Below are 26213 nucleotides of genomic sequence, written 5' to 3'. Positions count from 1 at the left end.
TACATGTGTGGGCTTTGCTGCTTACCCCAAACGGTCAATCATACTTGCGTCTCATCCCCTCAGCCTTTCCCAATACTCCTCCCCTACTTTGTACATTTTGCTCTTCAGCTATCCATCAAAGTATTTTTTTGACTGTGAAGCCCTCTAATTTTGACAACAATAAAAGCAAGGTGACACATGCTAACACCAACCCGGTGTGGCTAACACATCACGCATGCGCACAACCATTTCACCCGGTCAATTAGCAGCCATGGACAGCTGTTTCGGCCTTTGGGGCCTCATCAGCATGGCGTAGCTAATTGACCAGGTGAAATGGTTGTGCCCATGCGTGACGTGTTGGTCACGCCTTGTTGGTGTTAGCGTGTGTCACCTTGCTTTAATTTCCTCTAATTTTGGTTTGTTTCCAGGGAAATCTGCCAAGACCTCCCATCCACATAAAACATGTTAGGAAATAAACATACAATTCTGATCGTGAACCCAGGCTTTGAAAATAGAACTGAGTGAAAACGTTACCCTGAAGCGGATAAACGTAATTCAGCACCGCTATATATACTAGCCACCTTATCCCAAAAGCTGCACTCAACTGCCCAAGAGACGCTAACAATCCATAGACATGACCAGGAGCTGCAACGTTATTACCAATGGCTTCCACTTCACATTTCATCCTTTCGTTGAAAAAATCTGTCAGTGGGTTATGCTAAAACAATTTAACAGCTTGCTCTCACTTAGTTTCACTTAGTTTCCAAAATTGTCACGCAAGGTGACAATTTGGAAATTCAAAATGCTGTATTTTCGAAACAAAAGACGTCACAGAACTGGAAACTTGAAAAAAGATTTATTTCTAGGTCATCTTCAACCTCTTTTAGAAACAATTCAGAAGACCTTTAGAATGTGATGACGTCACTTTGAAAACCATCCATCGTTTTGTTTCTTCTATCGACTGAGTGGGGTCCAGTGGGAGGTCCAGTTTGGGGGACCACGTTTTTTACCGTCCCTGTTTAAGACGTATTAAAACCTCCCCTCAATTTCACGCACGAACCGCCGTTTAATTACCGCAAGCATAACTGAACATCTCCCTACCCCTCGGCAGCATTTCTACCATTTAGGTAAACTAGTAGATAAAATATGAGCGGGAGACCTTTATAGATATTTAATCCGGCGAGCCGTTTAAAAGCCTATAAAGGTCGGACGCTGATATTTAATCTTACTAGTGAAATGAAACAAAAAAGATTGTGCTTTTCATGTTAATCACGCTGGCGTGGAGTTGTCCCATAGGAGTCTGGAAATATTCAGCATTGAAGGTTATCCACTGCATTTTTCCTTGATCATCGCGAAACTAATCCATCTCCCAATGATGCACTTTGTCTTTGCCAACTGATTACGTTTCCACACAGGTTTTGGACACTTCACGGACGACGAAAGTAAATTGTCTTATTTGCGCCACTCTATGCACCGATCGGGACCGGCTATAAAGCAGGGGAAATTTCCAAATTTTCACGTCACGGTGGTTCATGCCATCGTGGGTCACGTCACGGGAAGTACATGCAACGTTCCAAACCCCAGGAAAGAGGGATTGGGCACCAGGACATCGAAAAAGGCATCATCTCGAGGCTCTGGGGAATAAATTCATACGAATCCTTGCATTTAAATTCCCCAGAGCCTCGAAATCGCGTCTTTTGTTTCGGACTGAACTTCAGTATATCGAATACAGGATCAGGTGAGTTATGTTTTGCTTGGAACTTTCGCAAGAAAAGATCTCATTGTTTTCAATTTGTACGTCGTATTAAAATCAGTACCTCGCCTAGAGTTATAAGAGGGAAATTTAAAGGGGCTAGGTCACGCAATTTTAGGCAATTTCAGCACTGATCGAATGGTCATAGAATTAACTAAAAATTTAATATCAAAATAACTGTTCAAAACTGTAGAAGAACTCTAGCAAAACACAGGGAAGCCATGAAGGGACATGGATGGACAAAACTGGAGAGGATTGAAATGGATTGAATTTGGGTAAATTTGAAAAACGTCGGCCCACCTTTTTTCAAATTTATATCAGTCTATATCAAAATGTCATTTACACAGCTGGAAAATCATTCTCAGTGGTTATGTGGCCATGATTTTGCAAATGGAAGACTCTTGCTCTGCCAATTTGACGTTTAGAGCTCATAATTAACAAAATTAAACAAACTTACCTTAAATAGCATGACCTAGCCCCTTTAAGCTAAATGTACCAAAACCGGAAAAAATAGTGGTAATGCATGTACAACGCTGTATTTTAAAAAAATCAATTCTCGTTTTTCATCACAATGCCATTTCGAAAGTGCTTGTGCTGAATATTAGAAATGCGAGATTTTGTGCAATCATTTCAAGAGAAAAACTATATATTTTGACGGCAATTTTCTCATTTAACTGCGCACCACAATTTGGTGTGGTTTTGCCAAATTTAAAAAGCCTTCAGAGGGCTGGATCGAGGAGAAAGTGACGACATTTACTCATTAGTTGAAAAATGCTGTGTGCGAATGTGGCTTAACACAGCGGTTATCAGTGACAAGCTCCCCTCAATGACACCAGCATAGTCACCATGACATCAAGTGAAAACACTCAGCCCAAGAACTTTGGAAATGTAAAGACAAACAAGAGTGATTTTTGACTTTTTTATTGAATTATCCACACAATAATTATTATGAAACCAATGCGCCATTATTATCTTAGCATACATGTATGATGACCGTCATTTTCTGATTTTTTAACCTACCAGTAACCATCATAATTTTTGCAGTTATGCTTCAAGCAAAACAGAGTGGATGTGACAGAACTCAGCTTACTCAACAACTACGCCGATATTCTGCTGAGCATGTGAAAATAACCAAAAATGATATTGATCAAACGAAGCAGCTGGTTGACAAGTACATAAAGAATGAAGTTCTGCAATATATGTGCAGTAATTCTGCTCTACCTATCAGCAAGCAGGAATATACAGGAAGCTTGTATGAGAGGCTCAAGACTGAAGCAGCTGATGAGGTTGACGTTATGGTGGTGTTGCAAACAGACAAACATGACATCACAAAACAAGATGCGGGGGTTCCTGGATTTGTCTTGCTTAAAACAACACCAGACTCTCCATTTCAAAAGTACACCAATGCAGATGGGTATATCATCCCAGAAAAACTGCGGGCCAGTTGGTTTTTTGGCCTTGTGCAAAAGGCTGTAAATAATCTTAAAGAAAAGTATTCCCCTTCACCAATAAAGCTTGAGGTACATGCTCATGGCCCAGCAGTACAGTTGGACATAACAGTTAATTCCAGTGGAAAGAAACTGTCAGCTGACCTTGTTCCCTCCTTTCAGCTTAGTCCTACAGAGTATTTTGTGGCAAAATCTTACACAGGAAAGAAAGTTCCTCCTGCTGACCCCAAGCTCCTCTGGCGGCAATCATTCTCAGTAAAGGAAAAAGCTCGCTTACTTGATATGGACAAAGAAGATCAAGGGTGCAGGCATGAACTTCTGCGAATTATCAAAACCATGATAAGGGCAGAGTCTTCCTTTGCCAAAGTGACCAGCTATCACTTGAAAACAATTTTTCTGCAATATAATTCCAATTCAGGACTGCAGTGGGGTTCAGACATGTTGGGAGAGAGATTCCTTGAGTACATGGAGATGCTATACAAGGCCTTGGATGGAAAAGTTCTCAATCATTTTTGGGTTCGTTGCATAAATCTGTTGGAGGATATTCCATCTGAAACACTGGAGAACATGGCTGGTCGTCTTCGCAGGATTTTAGATAATGACAAGGAGAGAAGGAAAGTTCTTAAATGCCAAAATGAAGGTAAACGAGAAGAATATTGCAGCAGAATTGGAAACTGCCATCATTAGCAGTCAATTACTTTGTACAAAGACGATATTTTAATTAATAATTATTGTATTGACATTTGACTCTCAAATATGTCAAGTATTGTTATTATTATTATTATTATTATTATTATTATTATCTAATGGCGTTTACGCTCTGGCAGATGTTATATACCGCATTTAAACCAAAGGAGCAAGCCATAGCCAATGGCCAAAGGTCCTTTGGGTCATTCCCTCTTGTTTAGTTTTCCAGAACCTTTCTTAGGATCCTTGCTGTTCCTAACAAGGCTGTTTTGTGCAAGAGTCCTTATTATTATTATTATTATTATTATTATTATTATTATTATTATTATTATTATTATTGTTTAGGTTTCACAGCTTATAGCTGGAGATTTTCCTTTTCACTGAGGGCAGGTTACGTCTCCTAACCTCAGGCCTCTAGTACCCGTCTGCGGAGGCGCGCTGTGCCGAGGAGAGCTGCTTTCTGTAAAAGCTCGATCCTTGTGGTCACACCAATTGCATCCAGGTGTTTATTAGAAAGGTTGGGTGTGGCGGCGCCTAGCGCACCAACCACAATAGGAACTTTTGCTTTGACATTCCAGAGTCGTGCCACCTCTCTTCATAGGTCTTGGTACTTTATTATTATTATTATTATTATTATTATTATTATTATTATTATTATTATTATTATTATTATTATTATTATTATTATTATTACAAACCTTCCTATAATAATTATGATTATGGTGAAAGTGATATTCCTAAAATGATGAAATGATGTGATGGTGACTTGTGGATACTTGAAAAATAAAACAATCAAACAAGTGCTCCTTTGCTGGAGTCAAATCTTGATTATGACCTGGTTGCTCTAAGTTCACATGACAATATTATTATTGTCCTGCCTAATACTTTTAGGACTGAGATTATTGAAATGGTGCATTCTTGCTGTATTGATGTGAAGTACAGTGTAGCGCACAAATGTAAAGTTTTCAATGGTGACTCTGGGATACTTGAAAAAAATCTGATTGCTCATTTGTTGGAGTCATACATGTACATACAACCTTCCAATTACTTGACAGTGTGAATTTCTCTACCACTGAGCTATTTGAGACTTGCTGTCCAGAGCTATTTAGACCATAATTTTAAACTAGGCAAAGAAACACTAAGACTTTTTCCAAGTTTCCAGAAGTTGTCGTCAAAAACATCATCTCAAGTAAGGCTATGATCTTCGCAGTTATGAGCGCAATTTTTACAATTACGTGGAGAAGCCTGAAAAATTCAGGACTTCAACGGGGTTTGAACCCGTGACCTCGCGATTCCGGTGCGACACTATAACCAACTGAGCTATGAAGCCACTGACGTTGGGAGCTGGTCATTTGTGGGTTCTAACGGTCCCATGAGGAATGAATCTCTTCACTGCATCAACCTGCAGGGTTAACATGAAATATTTTGTCACCTACATCATCAACGACATTCCTTCATCACCGCTGAACTGTTCAAAGCAGGACTCGAGCACTAAAATGAGTAACAAAATTACCAGGACAATACCCACACTGTATCATTTACAAGCTCTGAACTCAGCACTTGTAGCCAAGGCCCTTTATAATTAAGTCAATGATGGAAGACTGGAATAACATGGTGCTGGTGTTTTTCTAAGTATTTATTACAACTACTGTCATTTTATTGTCTAATTTCCAGGGCAACTTGCTGTGTGTTTAAATAGAGAAAAGGCATCAGAAAACGGTTCCATCGCATCATCTGCAAGTATGCTTAAACAAGCAAGTCTGCTGCAGCTCCTGCGGCGATTCCTTGATGATCTGGGTCCATTGCTAAGTGAGGAGACTAAATGGTGTAAGGAGGTTATTGACAAGTACTTGATAAATGGAGTCCTGAAATACTGCCAGGACCAGACATCTGGTGCTGTGATAAGCAAGTTTGATTATGGTGGCAGTCTTTATGAAAGCTTAAAAATTCTTGGCTGTGATTCTGATGATGTTCTTATTTACGTTGTCTTGAAGTCCAGAAAGGGTCTCATCTCTTTTGATGTGGACAAAGCTGGTTATGCTATTGTCAAGGAAACTGAAGGTTCCCCCTTATACAAGGACTACTCAAACTGCAATGGTTTCTTGCTTCCAAAGAAATTCACATCCTGGTTGCTTAAAATTGCCAGTTCAGCTGTGCAACTATTGAACCAGGAAGTAACATGTGCATCTTTTAAGGCTTCTAGTTGCAGCACAGGTGTTAAGGTTGCCATCTGTGAGCAGTCTACATGTAAATCCGTTGAGGTCCAACTTATTCCTACTTTTCAACTGAATGGTGATGAGTTCTTTATCCCACCACCTCAGCATGGATATCTTCCAGGTAAAAAATTAAAGAGTGAGCATTTTTTACAATCTGAGTGATTGTTAATACTAACTTGTTTTTGCTTCAACAAGCTTTTGGTCATGAAGTTGTTAGACTGAGTGCAAGTCAGAGTGCATTGGATCCAACAACTGAAGTACTTTCAAATTATTTTGAAGATTTTGGTTAAGACCGATCTCTGTTCTGTTGTTTCCCCAATACTGTCTTGGTACTCTATGTTAATTGTTTCTTTCCAATGCTACCGGTAACTGTCAACTTTTTACAAGACTTAGAGTTGAAGTACTGGTAATGAGGAGTAGCAGTCATGCCACTTAAGGGTACTTTTCCAAACAATTTTCATATTGCGCATTAAAGGGCTGTTGTTGTTAATGGAGAAAATATAAATTTAGACTGCAAAACAGTCGTTTTCTTCCATTTTCGGAAGGCGCGAAGCCTCGCTGTTCCTACACTCGCTCCAGACCTTTCATTTGAATATTTGCCGGGTCGCTTGCATTCGCAAAAAATACGACTGTTTTGCAGTCTACCATAAATTAGATTATTGTAACAGTTTTGTTTTCTCACCTAAACCACTAAACTTTCACCGTTACCATTTCAAGTTGTTGTTCAGGAGAATATGGCAAAAAATATGGCGAAATGTGGAATGCATGTAATAATTATATAGAGCTCTTGTTTTTCCTTGTTTATAATTATTATCAAAATGACTGTTTTATGGTGTTATTTTACTCACTGCAGCCACAAGGTTGTATTTGTGAACTAGTTGAAATCTGCCCCCAGGATCAAGCTAAGGAAGGCTTGAAAGGGTTCTCCACAGAAAACGGTGGTTCTTCAATGGTTAATATCTCAACACTGACAATCCTTTTCCATTGGGAAACATTTTGATCTTTGACCAATGCTATTGTCAGGCATTTAATTTTTTAATGGTGTCTGTGAGTTCCTAACTGTTGCTATGGCAACCGTACAGCACTGCTAAAAGACCCTTTGAAATTGGGTTCTTGGAAAATATCAAAATCGAAAACCTCATTTAAGTGTTTTCCCTAATAGGTTAAGGTAGAAAAATTTATCTAGTAGAACTTAATAGGCAAGTTTTTTTTAATGGAAATGCTGTTGGAAGATGAAAATAGTAATAATTCATGTTAGCATAAATACACAGGTGATTATACAAAATCGCTTTCAAGTGCTGTTAAAACCAAAGCCTTTAAGTGCCTTTTTTGGATGAAATGTGTCATCAATCAAACAGCAGTCTTCCTGTTGCTCTTCATGAGATCCAGGTCAACAATGTTCTCATTGTTTCAGCTCACTAAAGTTATGTATGCATGAACCAATATCCCATCTTCAGCCCCCTCACCTTTCCTCCACGTTCAAGGTCGGCCATCATAATTTAGGCAGCCGTAAACAAATCTTATTCATCAAATGAAAATATAGTTTTAGGAAATAAGTACTCAGACAAGATCAGCAAAATTTTCCACTTCATCTTTAGCAGGAGCAGATCTGGACACAGCCTGGGCCAAGTCATACACCTTCACACAAAAGGCTCTCCTCAAGGACATGGATCGAGATAAAGGCTGCCGTCGTGACTTGTTTAAAGTGGTCAACATGATACTCAAACAAGAGGCAACGTTCTCTCGCCTTTCTTCTTTCCACCTCAAAATGGCTTTTCTTTGGTACAACAGTGAAATGAAAGACTTCAACAAAGATAAACTAGATGAGAGGTTTACAGGCTTTCTGGAATGTTTGCGAAACAAGCTTCAGGTGAAAGTTTTAGAGCATTTCTGGATCAAGGATCTTAACCTGCTATCTGAAATTTCAGTGAGCACCCTTGAGAATATGCACACAAGGTTGACAAGGCTTCTTAACAGTGAACAGGAAAGGAACAAGGTGCTGAGATTAAAACAGAAGGAGTAGGAAGTAAATCTCTGTCTATGGTGAAAGGGCAGAACAAAACACAGGTCACAAGTAATACCAATACAGAAAGAATCGTAAACATTCATTAAAGCTAACCTCAGGCCTAATTAGGCCTAAACAAAAGTTTTGAGGCCTAAATTGTTAGCATTGGTAAATGGTTGACCCTTTCAGCCCCGTGGGGTTCCCCATTGACGAGTAAAATCATCTGGCGTTAGACAGAGTAAAATCTATAAGTGGCACTATTGGGAGTGAAACGGTTAATGGGGACATAGTTTTTGAGTGAATCTAGCTGCTGTTAAGGTTTTTTCTGTTGTGGTAAAACAATGATCTGTGGCCTGTCACCTTTGTTTTGAACCTGCCGGAACCAAGGGCATTGTTGCAAATTCTGATCAAAATCAGCCAAATGTTTTTTTTTTTTTAAATTAGTTCTTTAGTGCAGTCTATTATCATAAAATCAAGTGTTTATTTAACAAATAGTACGGTCAATGGTTGACAGCATGTACATAGAGTTATGGTTGGACGCGCGAGGTTGCTACGCACGAAAGAAGCGTAAGAGTCCTACAAGGCAATAGCCGAGTGGACTTAAGCATCTTGAGTGCTTAATAAGCAAACATCCTAATGCATTGTCCAGTTGTAAAGGAGTATTGCAATAATAAAGGTATTGTTGTGCAGTATAATAAGACTGCAAGTACAACACTTTCACAAGGCAAAAGAACTTGACAAATCGCCTCTTGTGTTAATAATTTACTGCAAAAATTTCGTTGGGTCAATTGGCTGAGAGCATGTTAATTAATCCCTATTAGCATGCTGAAAAGTGAAATTAGTACAATAGAAGTAAAATTTTTGCATGTATGTCATTAATACAACGTAAGTAATTGCGTGATTTTTCTCGTGCAATTTGGAAGACTACGAATTGCACTCGCCCAAGTTTGTTCATGTTTGAAAACATTTAATCTGGCTTACTTATTCCAAATTGCCCTTGAAATCGTGTGATTATCTTAACTAACAGAAAATCAATTAATTTTTTTTTCATAACCAATCAGCAAAAGGGTCCAATTGGCCTCCAAATTCCCTCAACAAGTCTTACACGTAGTTAAGACTGTATGGGATGTTCTCCCACTCCATCAGCAAGGACCATGGCTAACCCAGTTGTTGAGAACAAGGAAGATTAAAGGGGGCATAGCTTTTTCCCTTCCACTCCATTCACAAAACAAATTACAAGGGGTACAAATACTGCATACAGCAATACAATATAAGTTATAAATAGTCCTCAGATCACAGTGAGGATCGGAGAGGACAGGGCAACATCGAGAAGAACTAACACTGTGCCCCTCAACTAGTAAATAAATACAATATGAGTACATAATTATTAAAAAGAAAGAAGAAACTACCTAAATAAATAATATTATAAACATTCATTAGTATTGAGCAAAATGATGATGATAAAACGCCTTTTAAAACACTTTGTTGTTGGGTTTATCTGGATGTTACTAAACAACGAAACAGTGAAACCAAGCACCAAAACACCATGTACGTGAATCAGCCCACCATACATTGAATAGAAAGTAAAGTCTATTTACAAGCCCAACTAGTGGCCCATTGGAGCCGGAGCTTATACCGCTCTCTGTAGCATGAAGCGACTAGGAGTATTTCTACTCCCCCTTGAATGGGATGCTAGTCTAACACAGGGCTACCCCCAGCATTAAATTTGCCGGTACCCATTTATACACCTGGGTGGAGAGAGGCACTGTGAGAGTAAAGTGTCTTGCCCAAGAACACAACACAATGTATCCGGCCAGGGCCCTGACCCCGGACCACTTGATCCGGAGTCGAGTGCACTAATCATGAGGCCCCCGCGCCTCCCTCCATACATTGAATACGAACCAACAAAGGTTGGATTTGACATTCTCAGTCTTAATCTGAATCCTAATCTTAATCTCAATGAACTTTAGGAGTAATAACATTTTAGACCTAATTAGGCCTAAAACAATATATTTAATCTCAAATCCAACCTTTGTCGGTTAGTATTCAATGTATGGTGGGATCATACATGGTGTTTGGTGTTTTGTTATGCTGTTTTGTGGTTTAGTAATGCCAGGTTTATCTTTTATTGATTGGCCAAAAGAATTTTACCAATAGTTGAGGGGGTGTAGTTTTTGAGTGCACATAGATGTTGTTAATTCACCCTCACCCTGAACAAGCCCCCATTGACAAAGAAAATATTCTGTAATAGACCTTATTCATAAATGGGGCCAATTTATAATTCTTTTGTCGAAGTGCAAATTAGCCTACCAAGCCTCGATACCATACAGTGAATTGAAAAGAATTCTTGCTCTAAAATGAGGCTTGGTAGGCTAATTTGCACGTGGACAAAAGAATTATGAATGTGACCGCCATTTATGAATAAGGTCTATTAGACGGAGTAAAAAAAAAATGGTTCTTTTAAGGGAAAGGGTTAAAATAATGTCTTAGATTAAACACGACATGGTACAGACAAAAGATCATTTCTTTTATTACTTATAATAGAAATAAGAATTTATTTCATAATGGAATACAGAGGTATTTTTAAGTTCTACAACGCGTATGTACACTTAAGTATGCATGTCCAAGACAGAAGGAAATGCAAGCTTTTCTTTTCTGTTGCTACTGCTACTATCAGATCTCTGGACCCCTGAAAATCAGTTAAGGAATGAAAAGAAGAAAATAGGTGAAAGGGAATAGTGGGCACAGTTTCCACAAATTGCGTATCAATTGGTTTATCCTGTGGCTTACCTTTGAATTACCTCAATCAAAGAATAGCTTAGAAATTTCACCATTTTAATGGACATTCTTTCCCATTTAGCTGAGAAAACTGTGACTTGCTGTCACACCTTTCACTTTGGTTATCTCTGGCCACATTTCAACCAGACCCAAAACAGAGTTTTTCAACGTAATGATGATGATTGACTGGGGTTGTTACAACTATCCAAATCCAATACTTTTGGTTTTTTTTTAGTTGAAAACTTGCATAATTGAACCTTATGTAAAGTCAGCTCTGTGCGTTGAATTGCAAAAGATTTACAGTAATTTTGTTTGTTACAGATTCCAGTACAATAGACCTCATCGGCTAACTCAATGTTGTACCCAATTCAAACCCTTTGGGAATAAAACGTTTTGTTCCAGGTATTTCCATATCATTTAAATATGAATGTTATATTATCATGCAAATACAAAACACAAAGAATCTTAGTCCCAGGAGATTTGAATTGGGTACAACATTGAGTTAGCCGATTAGGTCTATTTATTGAGAAATTGTGAAGGCATAGACTAAAATTAACTGATGTAATTGAAATTCAGATTCTTGACTTTGTTTATTCCTGGCTTCACTCGTTACTTCCACCAATCGTTAATGATTATTTTCAAAGCACCTGTCTTCTATTCACTCCTATTCAACTCGACAGTCAACTAATGATAAGTTATTTCTTTAACATACTAACACTGCTCAATATGGTCTAAGATCACTTCAAAGTAGCAGTTCTTGGTTGTGGAATTCCTTAGACAAATCTTCAAAGAATATTTCTTCCCTATGGGCTTTTAAAAATCATATTAAATCTCTTAAACTTAATAGTTATAACAACTAGACAATCTCAACTCTACTCCAATTATCAAACATAGTTTAAATCTTACTTAATAATCTATTTTTAATTATTAGTTTATTGTAGGAAGCTTTCTTTCTTTATTCATTTTTATAATTACTAGGTTAATTAGCTTTAAATGCATTGTAAACAGCAATTAAATTTTAGTCCTGGGTTCCCCACTTGATTAGATTCACACCTTCTTGGGTAGTCCAGACTTCTGACATTTTCGTTTTGTTTTAATTTCTAACTTGTTATTTTGTATTTCAGTAATAAACTTTAATTTAAAAATATTTAAAAATATTTCATTTTAATTACTGTAACCTTGTAAACAGGCCAAGAAGTAAAATAAAGTTATTGTTGTAAATCCATTCTAAGTGTAATTTTAAAGGATACTCTCCACCAGGAATAAGCTGAAAATAAAAACTCAGATTTTAATATTAGGTATTAAACAATTCACAACAAAGAAACTCAGTAAAAAACTTGGCTGAATGAATTATACCATTGTGATGTTGTTTCCATTCAAAAGAATCTGATCTAATTTGGTCATTCTGCGTCCCTCTGGTGTATTCTCACTGTGAATAAAAATGACATACCTCGTACGTGTACACAAGGAAAATTTTGGGCTTCCTAGCCACTGAAAAAAACGGTCTGCTCAGGTTAACACTGATACTTACAATACTGTAACATCTTCCAAAACAATGTCTGAGAAAAGTCAAGGAGTAAAAATAAATGAATTTTTTCTGGCAATTAATTTAAAGGGGACAGTTTTTGAGTAGATGTAGTGGTTATTTAAAACCCTTAAACCACCCCCCCCCCCCCCCCCCCCCCCCATTGAAGAGTAAAATCATCCGATGTTAGATTAAGTCTCACTCCTAGGTGTCACTGGGTTCACTTCAAAGTCAACAAAAAATTATAAAAGGTAATGTGTTTGGCCTTCAAAAGTGTACTCTAAGATGCTGACTTGACACTTCACAAATCAGACCACTTACTTAATGTCAAGACCATTACTTTGCTGTTGGTTTCTGCCAATGAGTGGACAAACATTCTTGTCCTGTATTGTTTTTGGATCGGCACTGATGATGATGGTGATTGATGACACAAGATTTACTAACATGTTTTGGGCTTGGTGAAGATGCGAGAATTTCCTGTACAGGGTATCTTTAAACAGTTTGTTTGTTTTTTCTCCTCAAATCTATAGAGTGTGGGTTCTTTAATGTCCCACAGAATTACAAACAAATATTGTAAGACAGGGCCTACGGTTGTGTCCTTATCTGTGAACACTTACCAATTGCGGATAGAATGATTACAAAGAAATAATTTTCTCCACAGTTATTTAATGTTAAATACCCTCAGTGTTGGTCCAGTCGGGGTCTGTGACCTGTGACTTCCAGCATGGAAGTCCAGTGCACTATAAAGAAAAACATCTGGACAACAGTAAATCAACATGTACCTTTTGAAGAAGATGATCTTAGGTATAAGTAAATTTCTCTTTTACAAATAATTTGCTTTTTAAGGCTGGATATATCGATGACATTGAATCACAAAGCTTTGCAGTTTGAATTTTCATAAGATTACTTGAATCACAAACATGTAGCTACATGTATAGCAAGGATACTGACATAGTCATCAAAACCCAAAAGTATTCCAACAATTTCTTTGTCACTTTTCATGACAATGTGAATTCGAGATCCAATGCACTTGTCTATCAGTTCTGGTAAAAAGAAGGAATACAAAGTAAGTCCTTCACACTTTGTTCACCAAATGTGGCTCAAATTAATATTAACATGGATGCCACTAAGGCAGCAGTCTATAAGTTTGGGTTTCGAACATTAAATTTCTTAAAACATCAGTTCTAATGTCATGCAGATGCAGGAGAAATGAATTTTCCTTCCACGTGCCTCCCAATGAGATACACATTGTTTGGTTGGTGATACGGTGTAATTATGGCTTTTCAGGGATGTCAAAAAAAAAAAATTCCATGAACATGTTACTTTTCACTACCCACCCCTGGTCTCTCACCAGTTAAAAACAAGAAGAGAAGTGACCTACATTTCCTAAGTTCCTTGAGTGTTGCACAAGAAAAGGCAGTACTGGTTACAATAGTAGCCATGAAGCCACTCCAAATTCAAACCCACCCCAAGCAGACATTTTTTTCTGGTCAGATATATTTATCTTCTACAAGGGAGACAATACAAGGCTTTAATGATTAATAGCTAATTAGTCACTTTGTAGCGTAAAAGGCCCAAGTTCTCTGCTAATTTAGCTAATCAAACCAATGAAGCTTAAGGCAGGATAAAATCAGACAAAAAAAAAATCTTTGAGTCAATTCTACTACTGCCACTCCACCATGCATCACTACTGAGTGTTGATTGCCTGCATCCTTTGCCTTTTGCTTTATTCTATCCATTGTTTCCCTCATACTGTAGTTAGGTCAACATGTAACTCCCACATCTCCTCCTTTATAATAATAATAATTATTATTATTCATTCTCCCTCCATCTAATCTTTTGCCTCCCCCTGCCTTTTCTCCCTTATACTGCCTCTTCTCCCTTCCACCTTCCAGATGAAGCTGTTCATCTAAAGCTTCAACTCACTCCAAATGCTCACTTCATCTTACACTTGTAGTCTCATTTAACTGAAATGTCATTGTGAGCATTCTTGTCTCTATCATTTCCTGACGTTTTTCTTCCTTCGTTTTCAGGCCCATAATGTTTCTAGCCTGTAAAGCAGCACTGGCCGAATCATGGTATCATACATTAACTTTGAGTTTCCTAATACAGCTGTAGATGCATTTGTCATTTGTGACCCCTCAGACTTGCCTCCATTTTCATCATGTTTGTATAATTCTTACACAAATGTTGTTGACCTTGAATTCCCATCCTCACTGTGCATGACTCCTGGGTATTTGAATTTTTCTACTTGTTTCTGGATCTCTGACCTTCAGTAGTTCACAAGATAAACTTTGAGGCCATTTTTCTGTAGACTCTCCTGTCATCTCTGCCACTATTCCTTTGCAGCTCCTTTTCACTTAATTTCCTCCATCAAAGAAAGATCATCTGTAAACAATGTTTTCAGGGCACACCCTGTCCCCACTGATGATAATAAATAGTTATCTACAACAGCAACAAACAGGAACGGGCTTAATGCCAACCGCTGAAGTAGTCCAACAATCCAAACTAAACTAGTATGGTGTCTTTACCATTCCTATAAACTGTACACTGTACGTACATGTGGCTCTTACAAGCCTGACAAACTTGCTTAGTGGATTCTTCTAGTGGAGAACCCGCTACACTAGCTTCCTTGGAACTCTGTCATATGCCTTTTCTTGATCTACAGAGCAACTGAATAGGTCTCCTTTCACTATCTGCATGTCATTAACTGTGATAATGTCTTAGTCTTTGGTCTGGAATTTTCTCAAATATCTTCATTAATTGTTTTTCCCCCAGCTGGATTCCCTTGTAATTTCCACATTCCCTTGGGTTCTGTTTCTGTTCGTAAATTGGTACTATGGTGGCTTCCTCATGATGCTTCCAGCATGGCTTTCCCTTCCTGCATACATGTACTTTACGAATGTTACGCATAATATATCAGCTTCACCAACAGTAAGGCCTTGATCAACTGCCCTGCTAGTCCAGCCTTTTCCTCTTTGACCCTTTTCCCGGTGTCCATCGGTGTCAAGGTCTTAAGCCAGAACACTATTTTCTAAAGATCTGGAATGGAACTGTCACAAGGCAAAATTCCTGAAAGGTCTTTGCAAGATTCTACTTTTTCAGGCAACTCAGAAGAGGATAAGCATTGCAACCAAAGAAATCACAACCTTTTACACAACATGAATCTATTCGATCTCCTACTCCAGTACTGTTCCCAGGAATTTTGTTACAGACTGTAGAAGCTTGTGGACACTGTTGGACCACGCTTCCACGAAATGAAATCTTACGAAACAAGCCAAAAAGGTTTTTGAAATAATATATATTTCTAACATGAAATCCGAACTGATTCAAATGTGGTACAGTGTTGCTTTTGACAAAAACGCACAAAACTAATCAAACCTTACCGAGGGGAAGAAGCTGAGATTCGTTTCTCACGGCCGCCATTTTGTCATTTGACGTAATCATATACAACGTATCACTACATTGGAGGCAAAAGCTACTGGCCGAAGCATAGCAGGCTCCAATAACTTGGATCACCAAGAATTGACTGAAATGTAAATTAGAAGGATTGAACATTATTATGGCAGGGGCAGCTCTTAAAAGACTCATGGCTGAGTACAAACGTAAGTAAGAACAAAATATTAAGGGATGCAACGGCAGACAAACTTATTTATGAAAGCCAAAACACTGAAAGCTAGACCCTCCTTCACGGAGAGGATAAAACGAGTGACCCTGCTCCATGGAGTACCCTATGGAGTACGTAAAATTTATGTATTGGTCACATTTGATACTCTATCAACACGTTCAGGCATTTAGATATACATACCTTTATTTATTTCGAGCTTTTCAACTCTCCGATTGTTACAGTTCGATGCAGTTCACGAAGGTAGGTGACATGACACTGCTCCAATGACGATAGTACAGCTGTCGTATGTGAAGTACCCTTAGTAACTGTAGTACGTGTAGTAGCTGTAGTAATCTGTAGCATGTGTAGTGGCTGTGGTACTGTAGCTGAAGTATGTGTAGAGGCAGGTACTGCAGCTGGAGGTCCTTATTCCCCCACCCCCACCCCCACCCCCACCCCCACTTTTGAAAAGAGGAATTTACTTTTTAAAGGGAACCTCCACCAAAACAACAAAATAACTTTATACCACAGAACATAATGATTACAATTAAAATTGTTCGAACTTTTTCCAATGAAAGCGTTTGTATCCGAAAAAAAAAAAGAATTTCAAAACGCTTGTTTTGGCTTTCAAATTTCCCGGGCAGCGCCATGTTGAATAATTGTGACTGTCGTGGTTGCCCTATTGTTCCAGAACAATCGCTCTTTGTGTCAGAACAATAGGGCAACCATGACACATCACAAATATTCAAGATGGCGGCCCCATGAAATTTGAAAGCCAAAACAAGCGTTTTTGAAATTCACTAATGCTTTCACTGGAAAAACTTTGAAAATTTTTAATTGCAAATATTATGATATGTTCTGTGGCTTAAAATTATTTTGTTGTTTTAGTAGAGGTTCCCGTTAAAGGACTTTCCTATCGGCAAAAGATTATTACCTGTACTACAATGTATGAGATTCTATTGTAGTCTTACCCTCAATGGATCAATGGGTCTATGAGGACTTCTCCCCCCACCCCCCCACTTCCCACAGAATTAATGAATGCTTTCTTTCACATGGCCGTATCCCCACCTACATGTAACAACGCTTAATTCCCTAATTTGCTCCAATGAAGGACTGACATGCGAAACATCAGCTTTGAAACTTCTTTGTGGTGGTCAGTTTACCTTATCAACTCAGTTGATAAATTCAACTGATAAAAAAGTTGATATTTTTTTTCCTTCACAGAGCTGACTTTGAACTCCCCTGAGGGCATTTTGGCAGGTATTCTTTTCAATATTATTGTTATCAAGTGTTTGCAATACAGAGAAGCAGGTCAATTATAAAAAATCCAACAAAGCTATAGTCAACCTGACAGGCAAATTATGGAGAAGCGTAGAGACCCACTGGTACTGCTTAATGATGTCTTTGGATAACCTGCTTATTAAACTAATTCCTTGAACACTGGGTGTCCTGTTTGATTAAATACATGTGTCACATGGCTTAAAGCTAATGTGACATGGACCTGATTTAGAAACTAATGATTGGAACCCTGTCATCAATAAGCCTAAAAAAATTGGCTGAACACTGGGTTTCCTGTTTGATTAAATACATGACTTTTGTGACACGTGGCTTAAAGCTAATGTGACATACTGTAGACCTGATTTGGAAACTAATGATTGGAACCCTGTTAATAGAGTCATCAACAAGCAGGGTAGGGACTGTCACAAAATTCATGATTAAAGGGCCATAATGACAAATACATGTCACATTCGCACTTCCAGAACAAGTTTTCTCTTTAACAGGGCGTCAAGTTCCTATTTTTTGCTTTTTTTTGGTCACTGTCTTTCTAGCCTGCATAGCAAGCGGTTTGGCAAACTTATTGCTGTTGTTCTTGTTGTTTTTACTTTTAGGCCCACTAACTGAAGAGAACTTTTTTGAATGGGAAGCATTAATAACGTAAGCAATTACATGTAGTTTAGCAAAATCATGTTGCAGGAGAAGAGAATGTGGAGAATTATTTAACCATGAAAAAGTCAAACAGATTATGGCAGATGTGTGGGATAACATTTTTTTGTACAATTCTATTTATTCTCTATTGGGCATCTTGAGTATCCATTCATTTGCTGTACATGATTGTGTTAGAAATTTTTTATTTTGTTGCAATACTGTATTTGAGCTGTTCTTGAGGGATATTTAACGTGCCTATGCCTTTTTAATGCCTATTTTTCAAGGCTTTTCAAAATACTGATTGGCCTTTTCCGTTTTGAAGAATCTTTTTCCCTTTCAGAGATATTTGAGTTTTTGTGTTCTGCAAATTTGCAAATTGATGACATCATCAGTGATGGATCACAAAATCAAGAATATCTCTGTAAATATTACAGCGATATTATTCAAATCTGGCTTTGAAATAACCCATAAGAAAGGTGCAAGATAGTGAAGAGTATGAGGTAACCATGGCAGCACTTTTGGCTCCAGTCCCTTCTGGTTATAAATGAAATATCTCAATCCTCTCAAATCAGGAAAGACAGACAGTCTTGCTCCAAACAAATTAAGAAGCCATGTTGCTAGACTGTGAGCAGTCCCTTCACAAATCAGTTGAGTGGCCCTCTTTTCTGAGGCAGTGTCATGTTTTGTCGCGCAAACAAATAAAATGACCAAGGGAGGCTTGGGAAGAGAAGTGTAAAAAGGGACTGCAGCCGTTGCAGTATCCAACACGTTCAGAATGGGAAATTTGGATTGATCCCCGCTCCCCCCCACCCTTGAATACCACTTCTACCTACCCCCTGGTACTCGTAAATGTTTCATATTTCTCAAGACTTTTCTGCACAGTCACCAGAAGTTGAACTTGAACTCTCTTATCCACTTGACCATGCAAGCAACTCGTGCTATTGATTAATTTACATTTTATCATTCAGCCCAGGACACTCTTGGTCAAAACTTTGCTTTATCCAAGTGTGGTAAATATGGCAGAGTCTAAAAGAAATCGATTTCTACAGAGAAATAGAGGAATAATTGAAAAGTTTCCTGCAGACAAAAGACTTACGAAATAAGTTGTTATTTAGAAGATGATTTTTACAACAAAGCCAAACATTTCTTGAAGGAAAAAACGGAAACAACCCGGCCTTTCAGGAAACAAGGATCGATCTGAGTCGAAACAATTAAAAAAATGGAATAAAAGAATTACAACTCAAAAGAAATGGCTTTACAACAACGGCAAACTCTTCTCAGGAAACAGCGTCAGAAATAATGCAGAAATCAGTCAGAAAATTGTTAACACATTTGTCAAATGTGCCCACTCCATGCACAGAAAATGCCCAGCAACCAATGGAAGCTCCAACATTCCTCTCTTTATACTGCGAGATCGACTTTTCGGTAAAAATGTCACCATTGTACCCCAAGTTCCCAACATGCTTTTATTCTTGACCCAATAACCAAATTATTGTTTTCGACTAAACACTGTACATGTAAATAAGTGATTACACCAATCACTATAATGCGTGCTAATGCCTTACCTGGAATGCTGTGTCTGACACTTGCAGACTGCAGACCGCAGACTAACCCTAAGTCGAAGTTATTGAAAGCTAACCGTTTTAAATGTGTTCTTAGACTTAAATAGTGTTTATCAGTGCTATTTGAAATGGGTGCTTATGTTGACAACTCTGTTACGAGCAGTCAAAAACTGAATTTTAATGCACTTATTACAACTTAAATACATGCGGGTTACACACATGCTTGAATATGTGCGAAGCGGGAAAGTGTTGATTAAATGCTAGTGCAGGGCAGTGCTGAGTGCAAAGTGTTGATTACACTGTTGTGCAGCACCCCTTCTCTTTTGGAAAGCAAAAGATAGCTAGCATCATAGTGTAATCTTAAATTGTCTCCAAGCGATCATTGCCCATTAGTCTACTTGACATAGTCTTTGAATCTTAAGGACCATTTCCTTTCTCGTTGTTAGCGGCGTGGTCTACATTCAGTCTTTCAGGGAAACACCATTTCTGATTCAGCTTGAGGTGTACTGAGGATTGTTTTCTCAGTTGATTCATTGTTGGTTGGTTGCGGTTGTCTGTCTTGGTTTCCTTCCGAAGGGATGGTTGCAACTTCGAGCTGGTCCTTGAGTGTGCTATGTCCGTGAACTGGCTCTGCCTTAATTGGCCCTTCTGATCTGTGCGTGATTACAGCTGATTGGTCCTAATGGTGTGTTCACTATACAAAATTGCGGCGTGGGCTTTCCGACTACCTCTCCGTAAATCCATGGTTGTTACCTATTTTTAGGCCTGGGTTTGAGATAGAGCTTTTCCCCTTGTGCAAACTCTTCGAGTGGGTTCGACACCCTCTTGTCGTAGTGTATCTTGGGCTTTTTTCTCTTTTCTTAAATATGATTGTTTTAAAACAACATGGGAGGGCAATGTTTGTGAAGCAAGCTGACTGGTAGCAGTAGGGATGATGCCCTTGAGTCTGCGAGACATTAGGCTCTGAGCAGGGGATGAGTCGAGTCCCTGTTGAGCCGTGCTTCGATAAGCCATTTCCTTGGCTATAATACGTACGGTGAAGATTTTAACATAGTAAATCCGTACTAGCGAGTGAAACGTGAGTATTCATTGCTGTCAAACTGTGGGTCGTTATCAGTTATGCATTCATTTGGAACTCCGTATCACGCAAAATTTCTCTTCATAGCGGGGATGACTGTGCTGGCCATTGTGTTTCGCAAAGGTTACAGTTCGATAAAGTTACTATAATGATCCACCAAAACGAGGTAATTGCGGCAATTCAAATAAAACAAATCCTTACTAATTAACTCGTTTTCATATGTAGCAGCTAAAATGGAGAACTCACTCTCGGATTCCTTCCCTGAATTTAGACATAACATTCTCACATATTGATCCTTTTAGTTTACTGGTATATGAGAAACAGTACTGTAATAAATTTATTAATACCATTTATGATTGTAAAATGTTTTTATCGATTTTTATTGGTATTTTATATCGATGTGTATATTTCTCAAATAAATTAGCTGTGCTAGCAACTAATACAATACAATACATACTTAATTGACCGCTCCCCATAGGGGCTTTTCAAGGCCAGTGAAACACAACGAAAAGACAGAACAGAACAACAACAACTGTTTAGAATCCCAACTGGCTATTTACAAATGGCTATTTACAAGTGCAGCTGAGAAGTTGAACCAGGGACTACCAGGATCAAATTCAATGAGTGGTCAGAGCGGGTCTTGAACTCGAGATCTCCAGATCTATGTCAAGGCAAGCTCTCCAACCACTGGGCCACACTGCCTCACTATGTGTATACTTTAGGTAACTATGTATTTATGCATGGAACCCGTTTTTCTGTTTTAGGGGACCTGAAGGGACACCGTTTGAAGGTGGTGTATTTACTACAAGACTAGTATTCCCTCCTGATTACCCATTGAGTCCTCCAAAAATGAGGTTCACGTGTGACATGTTTCACCCGAATGGTAAGTTGGAATTGCGTTTCTTTTTGCGTTTGTTTTGGCGTTTCTTTTAATATTGACGCTGTAATTTTCTTGTATCGTTTTTAGTTAGTATCTCATTAGCCTCTTTTAGAATTACAGTCGAACCTCGATTATCCGGACCTCAATTATCCGGACTTTTTCTGTGGTTCCAATTTTGTCATGAAAATTTATTACTCATGATCAATCCGTAGCCATATTCTTTTTAAAACTACTAGCGTTGAAAGACTTTGAAAAGTGAACTAAAGGCGAGTTTGTTTCGCTTTCAAAAAGCAAAATAAAGCAGCGCTCGCCACGTCGTAACTAATAACTTTCAAATGAGTTCTGATTGGCTTAGAGTTGCTTTGTTGCTAAACATATGCAGCAACAATTTTTCCTGAGCTTGAAGATGACCGTCGAATGGTCGAAACGTCGTTCCTTTTGAACGTTTAATTAAAATTGTTATTATTAATGGCAAATAATTACAATCGATCTTAAGGTGCCATAATCCTATAAAATTTCCAAACTTACATATTTAAAAGCGGGAAAAGTGGTACGAGTCAACCAACCATTACTTTTTAGACTTCAATTCAGCTTCCTTTATAAATGGATTCCAAGCACAATATTTAACTTTTAGTTTCTTATTACATGGTAAAAATGAAAAACTTCATTTTGGAAAAAGGATCGAATCTTCTTTCTTCAAAGTATTTGTCTGTACTTGCCAGTATACCCAGATGGAAGAGTGTGTATCTCCATACTCCATGCACCTGGTGACGACCCTATGGGCTATGAGAGCAGTGCCGAGAGATGGAGTCCTGTACAGTCTGTTGAAAAAATTCTTTTGTCTGTAGTCAGTATGCTAGCAGGTGAGAAACCTGTTTGTATTTTACATAGAAGACTGGAAGTTCCAAAGCTTTTGGATTTTGTAAATGATATTTCTTTTTAACTACCGTGGAATTCCAAAAGTAAATGGTTTCAATCCATTCTTTCTTGCAGAACCCAATGATGAAAGTGGAGCAAATGTAGATGCTTCTGTGAGTAATTATAACTGGTGAATTCTTGGTTTGCACCCACGTGACATGGCGGCCATGTTGGTTGGTAATACAATACAATTTCTTCTCGCAGAATTTGCATAATAATAAAGTTTAGTTCCCAGCGGAGGTACAGGTTATTGTTCTTACCAACCAACATGGCGGCCGTGACGTCAGATACAAACCAAGAATTGAAGAAAAGTTCACTGATGATGATCTGGTATTTGCATGGACATTCCACTGCAGTGCAAACAGACTCTGAGACGCTTGACTCCCTTGTAATGCTCTTTTGGGCACGTACATTTTGGTGCAGGACATTGACCGAATGCATAAATGGCGGCCAAAAAAATATTGTTTTGTTTATGTGCTAATTAGACTCACTAGCCTCGTTTGCATGTACAAAATACAAAAGAAATGTTGCTTAAGAGCGAGGCTAGTGAGTCTAATTAGAACATAAAAAAAATAGTATTTTTTTGGCTGCCATTTATGCATTGGGTCTATGTGCATTAAAATATAAACAGATGTGGGAAAGCACATTAATATTAATATATGTAATATTAATATAAAAAGTAGAGCCCATTGCCTCAAGTGATCATTAGAAGATACTGAATAATTAACAATTATTCCATGAGCGCGCGTTGGATATGAAATGGTAAATAACCAACGAGGAGCCTATCGCCGAGTTGGCTATAACCAGTCTCATATCCAACAAGCACAAATGGAATAATTGTTTTATAAAATTCCTTTAACTCCAAAAATTTGGAAGTACGAAATACGAGGGAAGAAAGCGAAAAAATCCGAGCGAAATGGGAAAAACTTGACGAAGATGCGATGTTGTGTAATACCTTGTGGTCAGACAGACGTAGGCTCATCACAAGAACATTTCTTGCCTTTTCGCGTACTTCTAAACGTCTGAATTGATCCAAACTTGTTTTCCTTTTTGGCTTTATTCAGAGAAAAATTTCGCTTTCCGGGGAATAAATTTTTAGCTTAGCGACGCTTAGCGCAATCATTTACCATATAAGGTCAAACTAAGGTATATGAGCTGATAACCGAGATTGAGTGAACCAATCAGAGCACGCGAAATGCATTATCCGAGCTTGCGAATTTAATAATTGTTTTTATTATTACGTAAAAGAACTACAGTTTTAAGTTCTGGAGGAATTCACTAAATGCACAGAGGATTCCTGAGCAGGGTCATTGCAGTGATCAGAGTACTTGCCCTCCACCAGTAAGACTCTGGCTTGATTCCCAAACTCAACATCATTTCCCTGCTAGCAGACATCTCTTTTCTTTTTGTGTTCGCTGGGCTGACGAATACGGGGAAAAAAGACCTCTGTCATGGGTCGAAACTCGCTGTGTTGAACATCCGCGGCGGTTAGCGACCGAATCCTCACATGTCCTGCACTTGATGGTAAAGACTTGTTTCCATATCTCAAAGTGCCCTTGGACGTGAGTGGCCAGGAACAACAATACTGAAGCAACCCAAACCCATACAAAAATGCTAACCTTAGGCCTAAACATTATCTAAAAGCGTATTGTTTAGGCCTAAGGTTAGCAATTTTGTCAAGATTTGGGTTGTTTCAGCTATTGTACTCTTCACCCCCTACCGCCACCCCAGGCCCCTCACGTCCAAGGGCACTTTGAGATATGGAAACAAGTGTTAACCGCACTTGATACTTCATGTTGTGAGGGCTCACGTAACAGAGAGCGGGCTCAAGTCATAGTCAGCGAACATATCATTGGGCATGCGGTTTGAAGAGTGCCGTCCAAGGATGTTTACGGCGGTTGGATCAAAGTGAGTTTCGACCAATGGCAGAGGTCTCTCAGCTCAGCGAACGCAAGAAGAAAAGAGTCCTCTAGTACAATGTGGCAGGGAAAACACCATATGTGGATTGCGTTTTTTAATTTATTCTCCACTCATCTCCTGGAAGGTTTTCTCTGGGTAACCAGTTTTCTCCTCTCAACCTAAGTCGCTTTGTTTTTACTTGCACAGGATACATGTTAAATGCTTCTTACTAACAGCATTACTTGTGCTATTTTTCAGAAAATGTGGAGGGACAGTCGAGAAAAGTTTAATGAAGTCGCCAAGGAGATTGTGAAGAAATCACTGGGACTTTGATGTTTATGAAACAACTTCTTGTTTTGATCAACGAAATCGACTATGAAGTGCTGTTCACTCAAAACTAAGAGATCCGTTTTGTTTTAGTATATTAGTGATTTTGAAACACCCAGCTAATAAGCCATGTAATAAACAATGCTTCAGTACTTCTACAATTTCTGATTGAACATAATGGTTTGCGAGCGAGCAAACAGGCCTTTTATTGGGAACCAATAAACGTGAACGAAAAATCTGCTGCGTTCTCATTGTGATGAAATCTAGCTTATGATGCAATTAAACTTTCAATTCACCTCCCCATTTGAGCCCAATAATGGTATTCATAGCCTATAAACAGGATGGTAAGAGAGGTAGAGCAGTTGGGTATTGACAGTAATGTTTCCAAGGAAACGAGGACTGATCAGAAAAACTCGTAATTATGGGCCCATATATTGGCTCAAAATGGTGCTGTCTTAAAGGTTTCTCTCTGATGTGCAATGGTGATTAATAATTTTTGTACTTACATGATTGAGTACCACTATCAAAATGTATCCTTTTTTTCTGTAACGTACCAAAAAAATATGAATATTAGTTTATGCACGGGTAAAGTTATTTTGGTTTATTTTACACTCAAAATTAAATATCTTTCTAATAATAATTGTTGCAAAGATACTACATTTTTAGTCTTAATTTAACAGAATTTCAAACTTTTTTCTCATGATCCCTTGTCAACAAAAGTTGAACGGACGTTGGGCAAATGTTGGACGCAAAAACAAAGTTGTGCGGAGGCCGTTCAAATGGTTCCCACCTTGCGCTATTCGCGAAATTTGATTGAAAGGAACTAAGAACTAGAAACCAGACTCCCTCGTCCAGATAAACTACGCCATATTGACTTTTGCGGCCTGATGTGAGCATGCGTGTGTTCTGCAATTGTTGAACAGAGTGTTCAAACAGCTTCAACACCATTTAACATTTTCGAGAACAAAGGAAAAGTTGAATCGACGTTGAATGAAAGTTTGAACCGAATTTAAACTTGATTCAACACGCTTTAACAAGCTTTCAACATTTTTTACGCTTTCAACAATGTTGGACGACCTGTTCAAACACACCCAACATTTGGTTCAACAAAGTGTTGAATGCATGGTGAAGCAAATGTTGAAACCTTTTAAACGAGCCTTTACACAAGTGCAGGAAATCTCGATCTGAGAGGGGGGGAGGGGGAAGATATCTCTACACTGTACAATTGCTGGGGGACGAACAAATGAGGATAATGAGAGATCTTTTGTTTTCGTCTACCAACATGGCGGCGATGACGTAACGTGAAAACCACCTATATTAATAATGATTATTATTATTATTGGCGTAATGGCATCGAGTGTGTAGCTCCTCAGCTCTGTCGGCAAACTTGCATAATATTGATCTGCGCTAGTCGAAACAGATGAGCAACATTGGAATCTATGGAATTGAAATCTTCATCCTCATCATCTTGTCCTTTTCCCTCCGAGGGAAATGGGGCCTTGCGTTCTCTCTCTCCAAGCTTCTCGGTCTTTCGCACAACTACCGGTGAACCCAAGTTCACCTCGTTCTCTCTCTACCGTTCTTCGCCATGTCTCCTTCGGCCTACCTCTCTTACGTCTTCCTTC

At 38.5% G+C, this 26213-nt stretch overlaps 3 protein-coding genes across 4 annotated transcripts; 2 read left to right on the top strand and 1 right to left on the bottom strand.

Annotated features, from left to right (window-relative positions):
- The first annotated feature begins 1588 nt into the window (after positions 1-1588).
- LOC138049221 (uncharacterized) lies at positions 1589-8814 on the top strand. 2 transcript variants are annotated; one of them, XM_068895394.1, is made up of 4 exons: positions 1589-1717; positions 2777-3820; positions 5542-6204; positions 7682-8814. In XM_068895394.1, exons 2-4 carry the CDS (start codon positions 2779-2781, stop codon positions 8104-8106), a joined length of 2130 nt encoding a protein of 709 aa, XP_068751495.1. In that variant the 5' UTR covers positions 1589-1717; positions 2777-2778; the 3' UTR covers positions 8107-8814. The 2 variants fall into 2 exon arrangements, with proteins under 2 accessions (XP_068751495.1, XP_068751496.1); XM_068895395.1 differs by having other exon boundaries at positions 7685-8251.
- Positions 8815-10602: 1788 nt separating this feature from the next.
- On the bottom strand, positions 10603-15902 carry LOC138049223 (U6 snRNA-associated Sm-like protein LSm5). The gene is made up of 6 exons (XM_068895397.1): positions 15778-15902; positions 13339-13434; positions 12398-12425; positions 12223-12295; positions 12117-12133; positions 10603-10777 (listed from the first exon to the last, which is right to left on the bottom strand). The coding sequence occupies exons 1-6, from the start codon at positions 15836-15838 to the stop codon at positions 10762-10764; spliced, it is 291 nt and encodes a 96-aa protein (XP_068751498.1). The 5' UTR covers positions 15839-15902; the 3' UTR covers positions 10603-10761.
- Positions 15873-24824, top strand: LOC138049222 (ubiquitin-conjugating enzyme E2 G2). Its single transcript, XM_068895396.1, has 7 exons — positions 15873-15996; positions 17223-17258; positions 17888-17933; positions 21329-21447; positions 22167-22307; positions 22438-22475; positions 24520-24824. Exons 1-7 carry the CDS (start codon positions 15954-15956, stop codon positions 24592-24594), a joined length of 498 nt encoding a protein of 165 aa, XP_068751497.1. The 5' UTR covers positions 15873-15953; the 3' UTR covers positions 24595-24824.
- Positions 24825-26213: the final 1389 nt, after the last annotated feature.

This window comes from Montipora capricornis, chromosome 5 (assembly GCF_036669925.1).
Source record: "Montipora capricornis isolate CH-2021 chromosome 5, ASM3666992v2, whole genome shotgun sequence".
Lineage (NCBI taxonomy): Eukaryota > Metazoa > Cnidaria > Anthozoa > Scleractinia > Acroporidae > Montipora > Montipora capricornis.
The sequence above is the reverse complement of the archived record's forward strand: the minus strand, read 5'-3'. Positions and strand labels throughout refer to the sequence as shown.

Excerpts from the sequence above, each read along its gene's own strand:
- LOC138049221 (XM_068895394.1), top strand. The coding sequence starts at position 2,779 with ATGCTTCAAGCAAAACAGAGTGGATGTGACAGAACTCAGCTTACTCAA. Across the intron at positions 3,821-5,541 it reads TCTTAAATGCCAAAATGAAG|GGCAACTTGCTGTGTGTTTA; the intron begins GTAAACGAGAAG and ends TCTAATTTCCAG. Across the intron at positions 6,205-7,681 it reads TCAGCATGGATATCTTCCAG|CAGGAGCAGATCTGGACACA; the intron begins GTAAAAAATTAA and ends CTTCATCTTTAG.
- LOC138049223 (XM_068895397.1), bottom strand. The coding sequence starts at position 15,838 with ATGATTACGTCAAATGACAAAATGGCGGCCGTGAGAAACGAATCTCAG. Across the intron at positions 13,435-15,777 it reads ATCTCAGCTTCTTCCCCTCG|AACTGATAGACAAGTGCATT; the intron begins GTAAGGTTTGAT and ends TCTTTTTACCAG. Across the intron at positions 12,426-13,338 it reads GGGTTTTGATGACTATGTCA|ACATTGTTTTGGAAGATGTT; the intron begins GTATCCTTGCTA and ends GACTTTTCTCAG.
- LOC138049222 (XM_068895396.1), top strand. The coding sequence starts at position 15,954 with ATGGCAGGGGCAGCTCTTAAAAGACTCATGGCTGAGTACAAAC. Across the intron at positions 21,448-22,166 it reads TGACATGTTTCACCCGAATG|TATACCCAGATGGAAGAGTG; the intron begins GTAAGTTGGAAT and ends TGTACTTGCCAG. Across the intron at positions 22,308-22,437 it reads TGTAGTCAGTATGCTAGCAG|AACCCAATGATGAAAGTGGA; the intron begins GTGAGAAACCTG and ends TCTTTCTTGCAG.